The following is a 21,543-nucleotide window of genomic DNA, read 5'->3' on the forward strand; positions in this document are numbered from 1 at the left end:
CCCCGGGGGGGGTCCGCCGGACGCCACTCGGGGAGAGAACCACTAACCTGGCTGGCGCGTGGACAGACAGCGGGCTGCCGGCATGCTTGGAGGCTCCGAAGAAGCGTCCCAGGCCCCAGGGGACCGCTGCGCCGCTGTCCACCCGGGGGAAGTCGCTCCCTGGCTCAGAGAGCTCAGAGAGCCCCCCGCCCTCCGCCCTCTGGCTCGGAGCTCCGTAGAGACCCAGCTCCGTCAGGTTCTGGCCCAGCCTGCCTCCCCAGCGCACCACCGCACCCCACCCCTGCTGGAGCACCTGGATGGGGGAACAGGATAAGAGTGAGTAGGGATGGGTATCGTCTGCGATACTTTTAATGGTATCGATTGCATGACGTCGATACTATCGGGTATCGGTTCACGTAAAAACGAACAATACCTCGTTTCGATACTCTGGAACGCACCCCTGGCCGGTCGCATCTGTAACAGTTGGGCTACTGAGAGTTTAATGACTGCTTTAGTAGGCTACACTTGTTACTGTGGAAAATAGCCAACAATAGCCTATAATGTTTATTATTATGATGATTATCCAACGTCTATATTCTCCACTCCGCCACACTGTGTGATCATAATTATCATCATCACCTCTTCTGCGGTAGAGCAGTTAAACTTAAATAAAAAGTATCGAATATGGTATCGAAAAGGATATCTTATCGATTCCCAGGTATCGAAAAAGGTATCGTATCGATTCAAGGGTGAACGATACCCATCCCTAAGAGTGAGTATATAGAAGGAAGCTCTGCTGCTTTTCAGCCAGTGTTGTTTTTGACAGCAAATTTTGATTTAGTTTTAGTCATAGTCTTTTGAATAAAATGTCATTTAGTTTTAGTCATAATTTAGTCACCTGAAAAGTTTTAGTTTTAGTCTAATTTCAGTCGACTAAATATCACAAGATTTTAGGCGACTAAATCTACAGTTGATTTAGTCGACTAAAATGTATTTTGGCTTGCCTTGATGGCATCTTAATGACTGATTTTACGATTGTTTGTGTGCTGAAAATAGCAGATCTACAAGCTCACAGTGAGCTTGTAGATCGGCTATTTTCAGCACGCAATACCTGAGATTAACCAAACATAAAATGACTCTCTTCTCCACTAGTCCCTCCATAATATTTTAGTCTAGTTTTTATTTTGTTGACGAAATTGTCAATATATTTAGTCTTAGTTTTAGTCATCACAGCTTAGTTTTTGTTTAGTTTTTATTTAGTTTTCATCAGTGAAAAAAACAACACACGTCATAGTTCGTCATAGTTTTAGTCGACGAAATCAACACTGTTCTCAGCGCTGCAGCTCTCCTTAAAGGACAACTTTGTTTATTTTTTATAACAAGGGTTCATATTTTAGATTGTCATTAGAGAAAAGAAAAGATGAGTGTTCATTTACTTCTTTCTATCGTTTTAGTGATTTTAACGATTCTGAGTTGCATGCATGCCCCCAAAGTGTGTATTTTTAGACACAATAAGCCCATTCCCAAGATGCACCGCAATCTTGGGAATGGGTGTAAAAAGTAACAAAGGAATTTCCGGCCTATTGTGTCTAAAAAGTCATATTTAGCCACTACGCATGCCCCCAACTATTAAAATCAAAATACAAAAATCGCTAAAACAATAGTTAGCAGTAAATGAAAACATGTTAACACTCATCTTTTCTTTTACAATCTAAAATATATATAAAAAAAAACTTGTCCTTTAATGGCCTGTATGGTGTTACTATTCCTCCTGACCTGTCAAATGCCATTTCAGGGAAAGCCCTGTCACTGAACAAAACACTCTAACGCACATTGTACAGCGCTCTGGATAAAGGTGCTACTGTACATGAAAGCACTATTTTACCATTTAATAAGCAGCAGGAATGCAAATTCGCAAAAGCAAAGGTGGTTTTCGATGCCTGGCCATGTCTAGCTGGGTGTTCGAATGCACCCAGCTTTGTCGAGCGTCTACGAGACAATTGGCCTGTGCAGGGGCGGCCTTTGGAATCTCTGGAGGCCCGTTTCAAGAGCTATTGATGAGGCACTAGCTCTTGGAGGCCCCCTGGTGGCCGAGGCCCGTTTGAACGGGTGAAACATACCAAAGGCCGCCCATGGGTCTGTGTTTCGGGGGAGGGAAGCCAAGACGGTAGGGTGATAACTAGCCTCGTAAACCAGCCTCCTCCAGAAGTCTACATTTCATTTGCTTTCATAGAAAGCAAATGAAATGAAGATTTCCAGAGGGCTGAGGCGGCACCTGTCAGTCAGCAGGGGAGTGTTGGGCAGTAGGAGTAGAGAGGGATACCCTACGTCCTCCCAGTGGGGGCTCCTCGCTGGCAGGTGAGTCAGTAGGATACAGCGTCAAGTGACAACACACAGAAATGTGTGTGGGGAGGTCATAACGGCCAAATCAGGGCAAAAAAAGGACTAAAAAAGAGAAGCGAAATGGTTGCCTACCCCTGGTGTAGCTTATTATTAATTCTAGACACTCACCTGTTCCGCTTGTTGCGTCAGGCTGACCTCCTCAACAACAGGGGGCGCTAGACCTCTGAAGTGCTTCTCCTGAACCCACATCAGCTGAGGACTGGTGTGGCCCAGGCCGAGCGGGCGAGGTTTAACGACGCCCGAGTCGCCATTGCTCAACTTCCCCGGTGCTTCCTCTGTGGGACCGGCCGACGGGGAGGAGCTCGCGTTACTACTAGCGGCCTCCTTAGTCTCAGGTCTCCCAAAGTCCAGCTCTGATAGGCTCTCCAGGTAGCCGGCACCGCCCCCTCCTCGCGTCTTGGACAGGGACCCCTGGTGGCGAGAACAGTACAGTACATTTACTTGAGTATCGTATAGACCAATTATTTGTTTACAAACATTGAGACTGAATGCACAGCTGACTGTATCATGTAATCAATTCCCAACAGATCCCCAAACCTGTTGTTTTGAGGAGCACTGGTTATTGAACCTCCTCTTGTGTGCTAGTGAGGTGCTCCCATGGGTGCGCCCTTATCGAGACATATATACTTCATTGCGCAACGGTGTTCCACGTCAAGAGTAGCTGATATACAAACTCACATCGCGTCACCAATGCAACCCTTCTGAGCTTGGAGGTCTGCGGCTCTGCGCGCGACACCGTCGCAGGACGGAGCATAATTAGGCTTCATGGACTGCAGCTGGGCGAGCAGTAGACACTCTGGTGATCCAGTGGATCGGGTGGGTGATCATGAGGAGCGCTCCCTCTGTTCTGATGACGGTGAATAGAGGTGGGGTTTGAAGGACAACTGTTTTGAATCGCTATTATTGTTTACAATCAACAGAAACTAAGGATTATATATTTCAAGAGTGAGAATTTACAGTAAAAATCCTAAGCATTCTTCCTCCACACTGGGAGAAAAACGGCATCTGAAAGTTTGATGGAATGCATTTTTAAACACGAGTGCCATCCATTGCATCCTATGAACGGTGGGGTTCATTTGGTGCCGACCGGCGTGCGCATACTGGTTTATATCAATGTGACGTGGACCATTAAGGCATCTATTCAGGATTAGGCTAACCCTATAGCCAGACAACTATTCCACAGTGTCTGAATGAATGCTATAGCCTATAGCAGGGGTGGGCAATTGTTTTTTGAGCGGTGGTCACACCGTCTCCATAGCGTGGCCGTGTGTGTAGGTATGTTTGTATGTGGGTGGGTGGGTGGGTGGGTCTGTATGTAGCCTGAAGAATGTGGTGTAGTACCTTTTATGACCACACATGTTAAGGGAGGGGCGCTGTTTTCAGGCCAGGCCAGGCACACACACACACACACACACACACACACACACACACACACACACACACACACACACACACACACACACACACACACACACACACACACACACAGGGGGGAAGGGGGGAGGGGTTGGTGGGTAAGAGGGTGCTGTTGAGACTAGCCTGGGGGGGGGGGGGGGGGGAGGTGACAGAATTCATAGATCTAGAACACATCGAATTCATAGATATAGAACACAGAATATGTACAGTACAGTACAGGGGGGGAGGGACAAGGGTTGGTGGGTAAACCACCGCTCAGTTCACACGGGTGTGATTTTTTCCATGTGGCCACATGAACAACAGAAAATATTGTGGAGGGCCGTGCCAAAACAGAGTGCTCCCCACAAGATGTGCTACCCGCAAACTAAACACACAGCTTTACCTCCGACTTCAGTAAACCAGTAACTGCAGTAAGACTCCCTAAATCGGGAGATGCAGACACAAACTTTAGAAGGCAATGGTAGCCAATCAGGAGGAATTATAGGAAATGGGACAGATCCATGAAAATGTGTTTATTTTGTCAGGGCCAGTCAGAGTGAACCAAAGGGCTTTATACACCCGACCCCTGGGTCGTACAATGCCCAGGTCTGCTATAAGGAGTCTGGAACTACACCTCCTGAAAGCAGTCTGTTTGTCATGTCCATATATTTTAAAATACCTTTACATTTTATTTTAGAAGTTCCATTTCTGATATGCAGCAAGCCATAAAGGATTCAATTACTTTGATACTTACACATTTGTGCGACTGTAAAGACAATAGAGAAGCGGAGAGGAGGTTTCACAGTCACTGGATCCTTAGCGTGTTTGCCCAACAGGGTCAAGGCACTGGAGTTCTAGTGTAGCTTTCTTTTTTCTTTTTTCTAGGTGAACTTTTAGCTAGGAAGCAGCATTCTCGGTGACATCACCATTATAGAGTAAGTCCATTGATTTCAATGGGGGAGTGATGCTAGCTTGAGGCTTGGTCAAGCTTCACATGGCAATTTGCCTTAAAGGAATAGTTCACCCCCAAAATACCTTTTTTTCTATTGATTACTCACGCCATGGAGACTTGAGTTCAATAATATTTTTTAGTATTTGTCGCATTCCTAAGACAAAACAATTATAATAGTAAATTTACCCCTATTGATTCCGGATGGGGACCCAAATGCATTTGGGTCCCCATGCGGAATCAATGGGGGTACATTTATTGTAATCAAATTATTGAATTAGGAATGCGACAAATACAAAAAAATATTATTGAACTCAAGTCTCCGTGGTGTGAGTAATCAATAGAAAAAAAAGCCATTTTGGGGGTGAACTACTCCTTTAAGGCTTGAACACACTGCACGATTTGGAAGTGTCGCCGACTCATCTGATCGTTAAAGTATTTCACACTATAGGAGTGTCTTTCTTGAAATCGGCTGTCATATATCGTTGTGGTTTTCACACTATCAGATTGATCACCGACAAGGGATTACACGCAGCCAGATATTTCACCAGGATGCGATCCCCGATAAATAGCCAACATTACATTTGTTTTTAATTCTAATTGTTGTGCACGAGTGCGATCAGGGCGCTAATGATTTTCCTCTCTCTCTGCTTCTGTCAGCGACAGCATAATCAGCTCAACTCTAACCCTAACATGACAATAAAGAGGCAACCACAGTCGCAATTTCCCAGAATTGCATTCTTTCTAATTCCCCATGTTCCCAAATCGTTGCACGAAAGTAGTGAAGATAGCAGGTGTTCAAGCTCACAACGGTCACTCATGATGTTATGTGTTATAAGCTTGTAGATCAGATATTTTCAGCTTGCACTAAAATACATTTCACAATTAGTTGTCACCTTTATGCCTGTGATGTGACGTTAAAGCTGATTCTGATCTCAGAGGCAAATATTGTACTCTTTACACCTCAATTACAGTTAAAATATTTGTAGATAACGTATGTTATCTTCATTATTTATCTATCAGTCAAGTTCTCCTCGACAGTACAAAGGCAGGGCCCTTAGCCAATGAGGTGCAGCCAAAGGGTAGATCTTTGTGCCCATACATGGTGTTACATGCGAGCCCACACTGTTTGGTAGGAACAGTATTTCTAGTTATAATACTATTATTACAACACAAACCGTACACTAAGTGATACAGTAAGTGATAGCATAGAATGACCGTTATGCTTGGTTATGTATGTTTTGACAACAATACTCGTACACTTTTAACTCAAGTAAGGTGTTGAATTAACTAACTAGTAATACGTTGAGCATAGGCCGGGCTCCATAATTGGATAAGACTGATGTCTTCAACATGACATCAGTAATTGGAGTCCACTGTACCAATATGTACTGTGTCAGAACAATACAGTTGTATTCAACTAGACTTAAAGAGGCTGCTTTTATTCGTCGTTGTCTGTTTGTGAAATGTTGTGGTGGGCCGTGTGTCAGAAGGAAGGACCAGCACTTTGGTCTAATGCTGCCGTTCCTGTAGGACCCAAGGTGTACTACTTTGAAACGAACAGCAGTGTGAATGACATTGAACATATTGATGTGTACATCTTCAACACAGTGTCCTTACGCTGGAGGAAGTTGTCCCCGGTGACAAATGGAAGCGGAGAGGTTCCCTCCAGGCGCTGGTACCACACAGCTGTACTCATACGATATGATTTACATCTGGGGGGGCTTCCCACAATGCAACATTCTTTATGCTTTTGATGTGGACACCCACAGGTGGTTGAAGCCCAAGGTGTCAGGGACTGTTCCAGAGGGAAGGGGGGGTCACTCAGCCTGTGTCTTTGGGAAGCTCATGTTTGTCCATGGAGGAGTATGCATCAATGTATTCACTAATGACATCTACAAGTTGGACACCACAATAATGGTCTGGTCTTTAATTAACACCAGAGGAACAACACCACCTCATTCAATATGGCACTCTGCCACCATCGTCGGGACAAAGATGTTTGTATTTGGGGGCAGGAGTGGCCAGGATGAATACTACCCCATGAGAGTGTTTGACACAGAGACCAACTGCTGGCTGAGCATTCCTTCTGCAAAGCTCCTTCCAGAACGACGTCAACTCTTTAGTCATTCAGCCTTTGCCTACAATGGAGAGATGTACATATTTGGTGGCAGCAACCGGAACCAGACCTTCAATGATCTGTGGAATTTCAATCCAGAGACTCTCACCTGGAAGATGGTTGAGACCAAGGGAAAAGGCCCGGATAGGATGACAGCAAAGTGCTGCATGGTGGGAAATCGTGTCATCCTCTTTGGATATGGCGACCTGCGCCTGTACATCTTAGACCTGAGTCCTAGTCTGAAGTCCTTATGCAAGCTAGCAGTTATTCAGTACAGTGTGGACCAGTCAGGACTCCCACACGACATCAGGTGGGAACTGGCAGCCATGACTAAGTACAGCAACAGTAGTGGACAAACTAACTAGTGTGTCTATGGTTTTGAGAGGGGTGATGACTAAATAACTGCACTGGATCCTTTTTGAGTGGTGGTAAACCACTCCATAGAGTGGCTGTGCGTGTGTCTGTAGCCACTTTTCCTCAGTGTTTTGCCATAGCAATGTGTTTTCCTCAGCGTTTTGCCATAGCAATATGTGTGTGTGTGTGTGTGTGTGTGTGTGTGTGTGTGTGTGTGTGTGTGTGTGTGTGTAGCCATATTACATCACCAATTACATCCTAGACCTATATCCTAGTCTTTTTCCTCAGCGTTTTGCCATAGCAATGTGTGTGTGTAGCCTGTATTACATCACCAATTACCAATTGAAGACGTTATGCAAGCACGACCACCGCTCACTTCACATTGGGTGTGATTTTCTTTTTTACATTTCCTGAAAAGTAACCTTTTTGAACTAAAAGGTTTCCACCCGACAGTGACGATATGAGGTCATAGTGTCACAGAACATGGAGAGAGATCAACTCAAAGCAGCTTGTCTCCTCTCTGCTGTGTACAGATCTAATGGCCTGTGATTCCACACCACTATGACACACTAGCTAGCCTTGCAGGACATCCCGAGCTAAGTCATCACCAATGTGCTTCCTTTCTCGGTCTGGTGTCCCTCCCATCAAGCCTCTTTATTAGAACTTGGGTTTCTAATTTCCAATCAAAAGGCTGCATTTTCGAGCGACCCGCCTCACACCGCTCCTGATTGGTCGAGCGGCTGCTACAGCTCTCGCATTTTGTAAACAAACATGGCGGACCCCATGTCCGACGCGAGTTCACAAATCGCAAATAAAAGCTGCATTAAGCGAAGTTTTATCTGAAATCAATGGCATCTCATAACTTAAAAACGAACAACATTTTGCACCTTTGGAATTTCTGTCTGGAAAAGATGTATTTGCTGTTCTGCCAATGATGTTTTGATGCGCTGGTGGCTACTGACTGGACCTGTCAGTCAAAGTAAGTAACTACGTCATTGCGTAATGTGTTGTCTATGGACAACTCAGAGTCTGGCTGTTGCGAGGCTAATGACACAACACCATCACGCCAGGGTGGCGTCCAGCTCTTCTGAGACACAGAGACAGATGGACAGAAGGATGGACGGTGAGAAGAGCAGTGTCATGGAGGGAGGGGGATGTGCATCTACCACCAGGGACGTGCAGAGAATGTTGGAGAGGCAGGGGCTGACATTTCTAAAAGGGCCTTTTGGTGAAAATATTGAAAACAGGGTTTTCAATATTTTGTTGTAACCTCCAAGCTCACAACGTGTCGTGCTGCGACGCATTGTGAGCTTGGAGGTTGTCTTTTTCGGTGTGTGATACCACACTACTAAACTAAGCATAATCAAGTCAATACTGGAGATGTGGCGTAACAGCATGGATTACTACACAGAGAGCAATTCCTTCAACATAAGATGCTAGGTTTAGGTTTAGGTTTAGGTTTATTAGTCACATGCATATCCATACAGGTACAGACATACAATGAAATGCTTGTGCCAGGAGCACTCTCAGCCTTATTACACACAAAAACATCAACCCACAACAACAAGACAACAACAAGTCACCCAAGACAACCCAAAAACAACAAAAACCATACAGTGTAACAGTGTACAGTTTAAAAAATGCTGCATTCAAGTTCAGGAGAGTTTGGACAAGGCAATTCTCTTGAATGCTGCCTTCAGGTATGGCATGGAAAGAGGGGCATTTGCATTTCTTTCACCATAGTAAAAACTCCATTCATGGTCTGGAGAGGGCACTTTTTACAGATGGGTAAAAGCCAAGGGCAGGGGCTCGAGCCCCCTTTGATGTCTATGTGTGCACGTGCCCGTCTACCACTCCTTGAGTACTTTGTCCACCACTGCAGATACATTTATATAGATACAAGAAATATACTCAGAGTACTTGCTTTTAAGTCATGAAATGTAAAAATTACAAAGTGGCCTTTTTTAAAATATAATACCGTCCTACATTGCTGTATTGAAATGTTGAAATGTTTCCCCTAAAAATATAAATTTATTTTATTTTAATTTTATTCCATGTATTTTTATTGTGTTATGTAGGTGGTGGGTTTTTGCACGTGTTTAAAAAAGATGTAAAAAAAAAGAAAAATGATTGCAACTATGGACATAAAATGTGAATTATGAATTGAAATAATTGCAATAAAAAGTATAAATATATATATATATATATATATAAATGTAATTAAAATAAAAACTAAAAAAGTTGAAAATAATGTAACTGATCAATAAACTGTGTCATAAATCTGCCGACCAATTTTTCTTTCTTTTTTTTCCATGAAGAGGACATTTGTATTAGCATAGAATCCCTGGTAGGCAGCTTTTGTGAACTGTCTATAACCCACCAATGAGAGACAGAGTGAGAGGTGCCATCTTGTAATATAAGGTAAGGTTGGTGAAATGGGTGACATGCTAATAAACCCTTTTGCAAATCCCGCCCCATTCTGCCCTGTTACTATGATGGGACATTAACCCTGGGCAGATTGTTTTTATAGTGGAAGTGGATGGGATTTTTTTCTCCTTCATAGCCTCATTACAGCTATATAAAGTACCAAAGGAAAAACACCTAGGTGATATTAATAAAAAGGGAAGACAAAGGTACAGTAGTTACATTGCAAAACAGGGGATTTACCCGAAAATATATGTTTTAATTTGTTTAATCCCAGTGGGACAGAATCCTCTTTGCAGATTCTTTTATAGTGGAAGTGGATGGGATTTTTTTTCCCTTCATAGCCTCATTACAGCTATATAAAGTACCACAAAAAACACATCTACGTGATATTAATAAAAAGGGAAGAAAAAGGTACAGTAATTACATAGCAAAACAGTAGTTTTCCCCCGAAAAATAAATGTTTTAATTAGTTTAATCCTCTGGATAAGAGATAGAAAGAGAAGCGCATTGCATCTTGGGTACTAGGAAGAGGACAGAGAGAATGTTTCTCCTCACATAATAGGCTGGCTTTTCGTAATTCTGCCCATTTAAATTATATGTACCCAATCGTGACTCTTAGACCATTGATAAGGTACATGTGAACTAGTTTGTTGAAGCTTATTCGTTATGATGAGCGAGATCGCTTGACGCTTGCCGTCGCTATCACCGTACCGGCCGATCTCCGTGTCGCGCACTGCGGACAGTTTTTGAAAGGCTGAAGCAACATTCTCCACTGCACAAACTCCACCCCCGATAGCAAAAAGTGAATGTTTTTTTCTGGTTGGCCAGTCAGGGAGTCTCAGGGACCAATCAGAAGGCTGACAAACGGTCTATTGTCTCCCTCAATGCTGAATATCAGGGTGTCGGAGACTGGATGGAATGGCTGTCTGTCTCACATGTAGCTTTGCGTATTTCCCCCGCAGGGGCAACCGCACTAATAATTGTCGACTTTATTTCATCGACTTTTTTATTTTTTCTCCCAGTTTTGGTGGCACGCACGCAAATCGGCCAGCTTCATCAGGACACGCATGCATGTTATTTTGCTAAGAGATATGTTATATCTATGCTGTCGGGCCGAAACCTCAACTCCAAAATGTTCATTTTCGGGAAAATGAGCACAAGTGGAGGTTTTGACCGAAGGGCTTTTTACTACTTTTCATTGGTTCAATATTATTTTAACCAACACACAGACGTAAAGGGTGTTCAATAGCACATATCTATGAAAAAAAGAGGGGGCCAATCGAGTGGAGTTAACTGGTTTGGCAGAAAGTGTGGAGTTATGAGGTTTTGTCCCAAGCACCTTTTACTACTTTCCATTGGTTCAATATTATTTTAACCAACACTCAAATGTAAAGGGTGTTCAATAGCCCTGATTTATGCCAAAAAAGCTGTCAGTCAGCTCTGCTCTCATTCCTCATTCTTATATCTGCTGGTCATTATGTCACATGACTGCCATACTCCAATCAAAGCTCTCAATCAGTAGGGAAGGCTCCTTTAAATACGGCTTGCTTTCTCTACCCATGCTTGGTTTCCCAAGCTTCGGAATCATTCGCTGCTAGCTGCCTCCTCCACCCCAGCCTCCTCCTTTGCACGATCTGTCTGGCTAAGCTCAAATATTGTCTGATTAAGTTACATGTCGATGTTAAGCTCAAATACTGTGGTTTTGACTAAGTTACATGTCAATGTATTGCTATTGTTCTGCTATTGTATCCCTATGGCGGGGTATTGCGTTCCCTGATTTTGCTTAGCACGCTCGAAAAGCATGCCCAAAATGCAGGGAACATCTCCAAACGCAGAGCCCATTAACTCATACCCTGCCAAAAAAACAACTTCTATAATAAAATCGTCTTTTTAACTATGGCCTTCCCTGCCAATCGACTTTTATCGACTTTAAAAAAAAAAAAAAAAAAAAAAAAAAAAATAGGACCTCCAACAATGTACTAGGCATGATCGCGATCGTGGAATTGCTGGTTTAACCCCCATACCAACCCCATCTTTCAAACATGGCAGCCATGTTTGTTTACATTTGAAGAAAACATAAGGGCTTCTATCTCCTAAATGCCTGAATGGATTTCCAAGCAGATTTTTTTGTTTGAAAGCTGTGAAAAGCGTGCACGAATTCGTAAACCAGCGTGCACACTATTTTTTTAACCCTTTGGTGGTGAAACGGCAATATAAGAGGTCCCACTTTACATACGGCACCGAAGTAGTTAACGCCAAGATTAACTGTATTCCATTTATACAATAAACGGTTAAATCTAGTTAGACGTGAGTGTTCCTGACTAAAATGTACTTCGTCATTATTTTTGTACTTTTGAACATTTTCACTTGAGCACATACTTTGTTGGCCGCCCGCGGTGGTGATGGCCTGATGAACCCTGCTTCCTGGCTATTGGCGGCGGCGGCGGCGGCGGTGGCGGGGGGGCCGGGCCGGGGGATCTCCGGGCCGCGATTGGCCGGCTGCACCAGGTGGTGGTGGTGCTGGAAGAGGAGGTCCAGGTTGAAGGTGAGGAGGCTGAGGGGCTGCAGCAGCAGCAGCACCTCCTCCAACAGACCCCGGCAGGAGGGGAGACGCATGAAGGAGCACGGATGGTAGAACGTCTCCAACACATCTGTGGAGGAGACACACGGAGACAAGCATTTAAAATCCAGTGGTTCTAAAACCTTTTTCTCAGTCAAAACGTCTTTCCACAAAATATCAAAATCACACTTGTGTGAACTGAGCGGTGGAGGCTGCGCGTGTGTGTGTGTGTGTGTGTGTGTGTGTGTGTGTGTGTGTGTGTGTGCGTGCGTGCGTGTGTGTGTGTGTGTGTGAGTGAGTGTGAGTGTGCCTGGCCTGGCCCGAACAACAGTGCCCCTCCCTTAACATGTGTGGTCAGAAAAGGTATTGCAGGCTACATACAGACAGACAGACAGACAGACAGACACGGACGGATACCCACACACACGGCCACGTTTAGGAGACGGTGTGACCACCGCTCAAAAAGCGCTCAATAGGGGGCTTGTTGGAGCCAACATTACATTTGTATTTATTTTGTTTTCTTTATTTAAAGGACAACTTTGTTTTTTTTACAACAAGGGTTCATATTTTAGATTGTAATTAGAGAAAAGAAAAAGTGAGTGTTATATTAAAATGTTTTCATTTTCTTTGTTTTATTGTTTTATCGCGTTTACCATGCTAAAATGTGGGGCATGCGTACGCATGGGGGCATGCGTACAAGTGACTAAATATGTATTTTTAGACACAATAAGCCAGCGGTTTCTTTATTGCTATTTACAGTAACTAGCCCCCATAAGTCACATCCAACCATGAAAGGTTGCGTTGTATCTTGGGAATGGGCTTATTCTGTGTAAAATTACATATTTAGCCACTTGTACGCATGCCCCCAACCACTGAAATAAGAATCTCTAAAACAATTGAAAGAAGTAAAATAAATCAATTTAACACTCATCTTTTATATTCTTTAATTACAATCTAAAATATGAACCCTTGTTGTAAAAAACTAAAGTTGTCCTTTAAATGAATGGTCTGGCCTTCATACCAGAAATGACATCATGTCAATATCAGGTGGTTGCTATGGTAGCGCCTGGCAATCTGTCAATCATTTGGTTGCCATGGTAACTCATTTATACCCGGCAAGTGCCGATTGCACTCAGGTGTGCAATGAGTTAGGTAGCTAACAGTTTTTGACCGTGTTTTCATGGCCGTGCAGGGCGGCATTCAATATTTTTTTGGAGGAAAAGAATCTTTGTATATTTTTTGCCTTTATGTGCAATAAAAGGATTGGCATATCCAACTTTATATGACTGCTCTGAACATTGAATTTTTATGAACACGCGCCAAACTTTGTAAACCCTCGTTGCCCCTCGCGTCGGAGCACCTACAGGTAAAGGGCTCGACAGGGCTCGATAAAAGCCCGGCTCAATAAGCAGGATTGATAAGGTGCTCATTATCAAAAAGAAAATCAACGAGCTCCATCCCTAGTCAGAAGTGAAGAAGGGGGTCTCCAAGTGGAAAAATACGTTTGGCGACCGCAATAATCGTATTTTGGAGATTTACATTTATCATGAAATTGTCAATCATGCACTGGGATCAATTGACCTTTTATTTGCTGAGCTGCATATCTGGTACCACTTCTTAAAGCCTCTATAATAGGTCAAACAGACCTGGAAATACTTTTTTAACACTCTACCAAATGTTTGCCAAAAGATAGCCAATTAGAGATTAAAAGTGATGAGTCATCACTTTTCACAGTTTTGTGGGCGTTTTCTGGGACCATTTGTAGCCCAAGGAATGTGTTTTGTTTTTTGTGCTTGCAATGGATTCAGCATCATGAAAAAACCCTAGTTAGACCCCTCACATCCTACTTAAATACCCAGAAAAAAATCGACTTTCCTGTATAGAAAGTCGATGGGAGCCCAACTTGATTTGGCTGCTGTGGCGACCCCGAAGGTCGCCGACTCGGGCGCCCTAGCTAAATCATTAGAGCATGCCCTGGGCTACATCTGTGCAAAATGTGGCGCTTTTAGACTGATTAGCAGGAAAAAACCCTAAGGCCTCCGACTAGTTGGAGGTATTTTGATTATCATGATAATATCGTAAATCGCAATTTCTTCGGACACAATAATCGTGACATGACATTTTCATATCGTCCCATCCCTAGCCACTGACTTAAACATGTGTTTGAAAACCTTTCCATGCCAAGGAAGGACCCCCAAATAGCGTCTGGCTGCAGCCCCACTATTGTGAAATGCCAGTGTTGTAAAAAGTATATAGCCGATCTACAAGCTCACAACGCGCCGCGATGCGTTGTGAGCTTGTAGATCGTCTATTTTCAAATAGCCACGGTATAAAATAGGGCTAAAGTGCTTTATGTATGTTTTATAATAGTATAATGTACAGTATACTGCAAAGTAACTAGTAACTAAAGTTCTCAAATAAATGTAGTGGAGTAAAAGTACAATATTTGGATCTGAGATGTAGTGGAGTAGAAGTGGAAGTATTGGAAATTGGAAATACCGGTACTCAAGTAAAGTACAAATACCTCAAAACTGTACTTAAGTACAGTACTTAAGTAAAAGTACTTAGTTACTTTACACCACTGTGAAATGGCCTCTGAAAAGACAAACGTGTCTGCCATCTTCTGAGCTGAGCACAGCTGGTGAAGAAGACGCAGGGCTTGGCTCGTGCGCCAAGGATGACGCGAGTCTTAACAAATGGTCTGTGTTCACAGTGATCATCTGTGCCGTTTGACTGATCAATATGGGCCTTCTGACAGGGGGGGATGTTGTAAATATCAGCAAATCTGTGCAAATCATTTTCAAACATGATAGCTGTGTCACAGGTCCCACTGCTGCTGTTCAAAAAACAACAACACCATTTTCAGCATAGACAACACATGTTCAAATTTTTTTTATGGTGATATTGCAAAGTTAGTGTTGTTCTTGCATCCATAAAAAAAATCACACACAGTTTGAAGTGAGCGGTGCTATTTATGAGTTTACTTCATTAAAGGGGCCACACCATGCTTTTAAATATATATATATTAAATAAATATTGGTCTATAATCGGTCTTATACAGGTTTTAGCCAAACAACCACTCAGATATTTCAATTTCATGTTCTGTCTGTCTCTAATCCCAAGCCATTTCAGATGCAATACCAAAATGCCCTTTGTTGGCAACGGGGCACTGTCTTTGGGCTAAAATTGGGACGATACAGAGAAGATTAGCATGGTACCATGGCACCATGCTAATCTTCTCTGTATCGTTCCAATTTTAGCACCACTTTACCCCTCCCACCCCATAGTCTCAATAGAATATAGCCTCCCAAAAAAGTACCGCCCCCTTCTCGAGGGGGCACAATAGGAAATGAGCCCAAAGGTGACCTAGACTGAGGGCAGATTTCAAAAGAGTACCGTTCAGACACGCCCATTCAGAAACTCACTGAAATGAAAGGCAAGACTTAGAGGTTATGAACTGGGTTTTTGGGGGCTGGAAGAGACACTGGGAAGACCAAAAAAACAAGAAAAAAAATGAAAAATTTGAAATTCATCCATTCACCCATTTAAGCGTCCCAGGAAGCTTGGCCAATATGACCCTGACCACATACAGTACGTAACAGACGTGGTGAAACCATCAAAAGGTACAGATGTCACCACATTCACAGCCATTATTGTCTATTATTATATAACACATGTTGTATTTTGTGTCTTGTTTGAAGAACTTTATTAGTAGTATTAATGTATTCATTAATGTGTAAAGAATAAATATTAGGGTAAACACAGGAACTCACCGCTACAGGACTGAAGGTGAGATAACCACAAGTCCAGAGATTTGGTGCTGAAAATCAAGACATGGAAAAGATCTGTGATTTGGGGATTTGTACAAAAAAAGTACTGCAAATGTTATTGTTGCTGTTATTGCTCTTTAGTGTGTTAATGTCCCTTTAAAGAGCCTAGTACAGAAGTTCTCAAAGGGGCATTTTCCACCAAAATAACCTTGGTTCAAGAACCAGTGCCGTTCAACTTTCTTGGAACCTTGGTTCGTTCTTGTGAACCGGCTTGCGTTTCCACCAGATTGAACCATGATTGAACCAGAGGAACGAACGATTTTGTGGTTCCCGTTCGGAACCAACTTTTACGGTTCGGAACCAACTCGGTTTTCGCTTACCTCTGGTTCATCCCATAGGTGGGAGAAAGAAACCAAACCGGTTCTTTGCCGGTCGAAAAGTGCCCAAAGTGGATTTCAGGGACTCTCTAGGTTGCTTTATGGGGGTCTAAATGGACCCTTACAAGGTCGTAACTCTGACGGTGTACCAAATGGAACCAAATGGACCCTAACGGGTCCATTTGGTTCCATTTGTACACTGTCAAAGTTAAGGGAAGACCTTCAAATGTCCAAGTTTGAGAACCACTGGCCCAGTGTGTTGGAGGAAGAGGAGCAGGAGGGAACGTACTTGAGGAGGCCGAGCAGGAAGGCATTGAACCTGTGTTTACTCTGCCGGAGCTGAGGGAGAGACGCCACGCGCACCTGGAGACTGTACAGACCATGGGTGGAGGGACCTAGAGACAGAGAGAGAGAGAGAGAGAGAGAGAGAGAGAGAGAGAGAGAGAGAGAGAGAGAGAGAGAGAGAGAGAGGGAGAGAGAGAGAATGAGACAGAAAGACAGAGACAAGGGGGGTGGCAGAGAGAGGGAGAGAGAGAGACATTGACAGATGTGAGCACGCTGGTTTCTCGCAGCATGTCCAGTGAAAACCCATCCAAATGATCCAGAACGATGCAACCATCCATGTCCGTGACCTACAGTACCTGTCTCTATTCCCTTAGTGAAAAGCTTTATACCAGTAAGACGCCGAAGGGCAAAAAGCGACCTCGCACCATCTGTCTTGGCCATTTGTCTTGGCCATCTGTCTTGGCCTTTTGTGCCCATATATGGAGATCCCTGCTCTGACTATCTGACATCACAGAATCCCTATTATGCCCATATGTGGAGATCCTTGCTCCGAGTAGCTGACATCACAGAAGCCCTTTTATGCCCATATATGGAGATCCCTGCTCTGAGTAGCTGACATCACTGTGATGTCACCTGTTTTTATGCATGGAGATCCCTGCTCTGATCATCTGTGATGTCACCTGTGATGTCACAGTGATGTGTCAGGGGAACCACAGTGTCAGGTGTTATAGACAGAGATACGGTCAAGCTGTGACCGTTAATAAAAAGAAAGAAAAAGAAAAAAAGAAAAAAAAATGCTATCTAGCTTTCATGTATGGTCGTTGATGGTAGGCGAGTGCTACAGTAAGTGCTATGGGCTAAGGTGGGGCCTGAAGAGGTGAGTCTTCAGACCACTGCGGAAGCTAGGGAGTGAGTCTGTAGTAGTTCTAACCCTAACAGGGAGTTTATTCCACAGTTTGGGGGCCAAGAGGGCAAACTGTCTAGGATGAGTGTATTTTTGTCCTGGGGTTTTTAGCGAGGGTTCTGTCAGCATCCCTGTGTTAGCCCTATTGTATACCTACGGTATTTGAAAATAGCCGATCTACAGGCTTTTTTTTTTTTTACTTTTACTTTTGGTAATTTAAGTATATTTTGATGCCAATACTTTTGTACTTTTAAGTTTAAGTTTAAGTTTAAGTTTATTTCGGTCATTGTTTACATTTAAAACAACATTCCATTTGTAAAAACAAAACAGAAAAGCAAAACATTTCACATAATAAAAACAGAAACAGTTAAAACAAAACAGAAAAACAAAGCAGCACACGACTGCTGGACCGAAAAGGAGAAGGCTGAAGCTAAAGCTTATAATGCCTACCCTTCTAATTAATTATTTAACAAAACTATTGCAAAATATAATATAATAATATAAACAAAGCAAAAAATATGTATATGACATTTAAATAATTACATTATTAACAATCTCAGGTTGTGGCCTGTAATTATCAAATTTTATTCTTTTTTTTTTTTTTTTATATATTTTATTATTCATTTGTGCAGTTTATTATTCTATATATTACTGTATTTTTGTATCATATTACTTTTGTATATTCTCTTGAATTTATATATGGAGCTACATGTTTTTAATTCATTTTCACAGCTATTCCATTTATGGATTGCTTTAGCGGATACACAATGCTTTTTGATATTTGTACTTACTCAAGTACATTTTGAATTCTGGACTTTTACTTGTAACAGAGTATTTCTATAAATGTGAGTACTTTTCCACCACTGCATACTGGCTTCTGGTGGCTGGCTGCCTCCAGTTCAGAACACTGGTGACGGCATACCAGGGCAGTCAAGGGCACGGCACCCCCTTACCTCCAGGGAAGGCAGAACTGCACACTCACGCCTCGTTTTCCACCGCAGTCTGAAAACCTCCTCCTCACCCCCTAGCACTCACCTCTTCAGTCTCCACCTCACCCCCTGGCCTATATTTACAGACCAATTCTACTCTATATATCGTCGTTGCCGGGTGGAAACCTTATACTGTATGTCCAAAACCGTTCGTTTTTATAATAAAAAAAATTAACTAAACTAGTGAAAACAGCCGATCTACAAGCACACAACGCCTCGCAACCGCGAGGCGTTGTGTGCTTATAGATCGACTGTTTTCACTACTTTTGTGCAACGGCCTTGTCTGATGAAGCAAGGCTTTACTTCGCGAAAAAACATACACATTTTAAACTTGGAGATACAAGGTTTTTGCCCGACAGTTAGTGGTGGTTCCCCTCACACATCACGGTGACATCACATGTGACATCACAGTGATGTCAGATCCTCAGAGCAGGGATCTTCATATATGGGCGTAAAAGGCTGACACATCACTGTGACATCACAGGTGACTTCACAGTGATGTCAGATACTCATAATATGGGCATAAAAGGGATCTCCATATATGGGCATAAAGGGGATTGTATGTATGATGTCAGACAACAGAATCCATATATGGCCAAGACAGATGGCCAAGACAGATGGGGCGAGGTCGCTTTTCGCCCTTAGGTGTCTTACTGGTATATTACCTAGCTGCCTAAAGTAAACAGGCAACTCTAAATGGGCAACATTACAACCTATACTGTAGGTAAATGTGGAACACAGGACCTGGGGGACATGGATGCCATTTACTCTGAACTTGTCGCTATGGATAAGAGTGTCTGCTAAAAGCCTGAATTGAAACTGTAGATAAAAAAAAAAGATAAGCGAGAAGGATGGTGAAAGGAGGAATGCAAAGAATAGACGAGAGACTTTCTTCCCAGGATCACAGCTGATCTAAGATCTGCAAGTGTCTGTAGAATGGATGCTTTGTTACCAACCCATCTAGGATGGGAGTGTGTGTAAAATGGATGCTCTGTTAGCAGCTGTTCTAGGATGGCTACAGGAGCAGGGACGTGCAGAGAATGTTAGAGAGGCAGGGGCTGACACTTCTAAACAGGCCTTTGGTGAAAATATTGAAAATAGCAGACCTCCAAGCTCGGCTATTTTTGGTACTTGATACCAACTAAACAAGTCAATACTGGGGATGTGGCGTACTGCATGGATTTCTACACAGAGAGGGCAATTCTTTCAACATAAGATGCTGCTTTCAAGTTCACGAGAGTTTGGAAAAGGCAATTCTCTTGAATGCTGCCTTAAGGTATGGCATGGAAAGGGGCATTTTCATTTCTTTCACCACAATAAAAACTACATTCATGGATGCCCGCTGGCCTACTGGTCCGGGAGCATACCACTTAGGCATTGCCACATAGTCATGGATGCCTATCAGCGTCGCCGGTTCAATTCCCGATCCGGACGACCTTTGCAGCGCGTCACCCCCCGTCTCCTCCCCATTTCCTGTCAATCTACTGCCCTATCAATAAAGGTATAAAATCCCCAAAACAAATCTTAAAAAAAAAAAAAAAGCATTCATTGTCTGGAGAGGGCACTTTTTTACAGACAAAATGGCAGGGGCTCAAGCCTCCTCTGATGTCTACGTGTGCACATGCCTGTACAAGGAGTGTGTGTGTAAAATGGACGCTGTGTTGGCAGCTGTTCTAGGAGCGGTCGGGAGGAGCGTCGGGGGCTAAAAATGGATGCTTTTGTTTACCGGGCTTGGTGGAGGCCTGGACCAGACCCCAGGCTGAGTTTGGCCTCCTGCCCGCGATCAGGTCACTCTGGTGGGGCTTGAGGCCGTCGGACAGCAGGCCCCACAGGGCAGGGCACAGACACTGCACCACCACACGACCCAGGGCCGGATTCACACTGCTGTCTCCTGACAACGCCTAGAGGGGAGAGGAGAGGAGAGGAGAGGAGAGGAGAGGAGAGGAGAGGAGAGGAGAGGAGAGGAGAGGAGAGGAGAGGAGAGATGGGGAAGGGCAGAAAGTAGGACAGGACGACAGCAATGTGGAGGATGAGGGATGGGAGAGAGACGGTGAAAGTGCATGAGAGAGAGAGAGAGAGAGAGAGAGAGAGAGAGAGAGAGAGAGAGAGAGAGAGAGAGAGAGAGAGAGGACATGATGACATCATTAGGAGGTTAGGAATTAAGGAAAGGAGACCGTTTGATCTTGCAGTGGCGTCAGTTCAGAAAAAGCTAAGGTATGGCAACATGACTGGTGTAAACAATGTAAACAAAGTGTCTGACAATGGCCAAAATGATTATTTTATCATTATTTTACGCTTTTTGTGGTTATTTTTGAATAGAAACACATATATGAAGCTTATTTTTTATAAACTATTTTTATTTTAGCATCCGTTTTTCAAGAAAAAGTTGACTATAGCAATACCTTGTTAAAGTGACCATTTTGTTAAATTTTGCATTTTAGTTACCAACATAATAACCCGCACAGGTAGACAAAGAGACGTTCATGGATTTACATTTAGAACTAACTTTTATCTTCCCCCCTGGACCCAGGGTATGGCAGGGGTATGTTGCATACCCCTGCCATACCCAATTGACGCCCCTGTGATCTTTGTATTTCATTAACCAAACACGGTCCTAATAACAGCTTGGCTTCCCTGTGCAAATGAAACCGTCTTTCAAGACAGTAAGCTAAACGAATTACCAGTTACTGGTAGTGATGCTGTCTTGAACCCCCCCACACATAATAGCCTACATCTTAAAATGTCAAATAAAAAAAAAGAGAGAGAAAAAAATAAGGTATTCTTCAAGGCTCAGCACAGAGTAGAATCTCAGTGCCTCGTCACTCTGCTGCTGTTTTGTAGCAAGTCATTGCTATGAGTCAGGGGTCTTCAACGTTTTCAGGCCAAGGACCCCTTAGTTGAGAGAGAGATGAAGCAGGGACCCCCTCAACCTTTTCAAAGATTCCATATAGTTTCATTGTTTGACAGCACAATCATCATGCACAATCATCATGTATCATGTATTTTGGATTCACGTCAATTTGTGTTTTCAG

At 43.3% G+C, this 21,543-nt stretch overlaps 1 protein-coding gene across 1 annotated transcript in view; it reads right to left on the bottom strand.

Annotated features, from left to right (window-relative positions):
• Positions 1 to 21,543, bottom strand: part of rusc1 (RUN and SH3 domain containing 1) — a gene marked incomplete at its 5' end in the record, with an annotated part of 41,662 nt that overhangs the window by 9,373 nt on the left and 10,746 nt on the right. Inside the window, 6 exons of the mRNA XM_080739901.1 lie at positions 48 to 292; positions 2,491 to 2,793; positions 12,006 to 12,277; positions 15,960 to 16,006; positions 16,623 to 16,728; positions 20,238 to 20,412. Coding sequence (XP_080596027.1) covers positions 48 to 292; positions 2,491 to 2,793; positions 12,006 to 12,277; positions 15,960 to 16,006; positions 16,623 to 16,728; positions 20,238 to 20,412 — 1,148 coding nt within the window. The remainder of the gene's footprint in view (positions 1 to 47; positions 293 to 2,490; positions 2,794 to 12,005; positions 12,278 to 15,959; positions 16,007 to 16,622; positions 16,729 to 20,237; positions 20,413 to 21,543) is intronic.

Source organism: Nannobrachium achirus, assembly GCF_963921795.1.
Source record: "Nannobrachium achirus genome assembly, chromosome: 2".
Classification (NCBI taxonomy): domain Eukaryota; kingdom Metazoa; phylum Chordata; class Actinopteri; order Myctophiformes; family Myctophidae; genus Nannobrachium; species Nannobrachium achirus.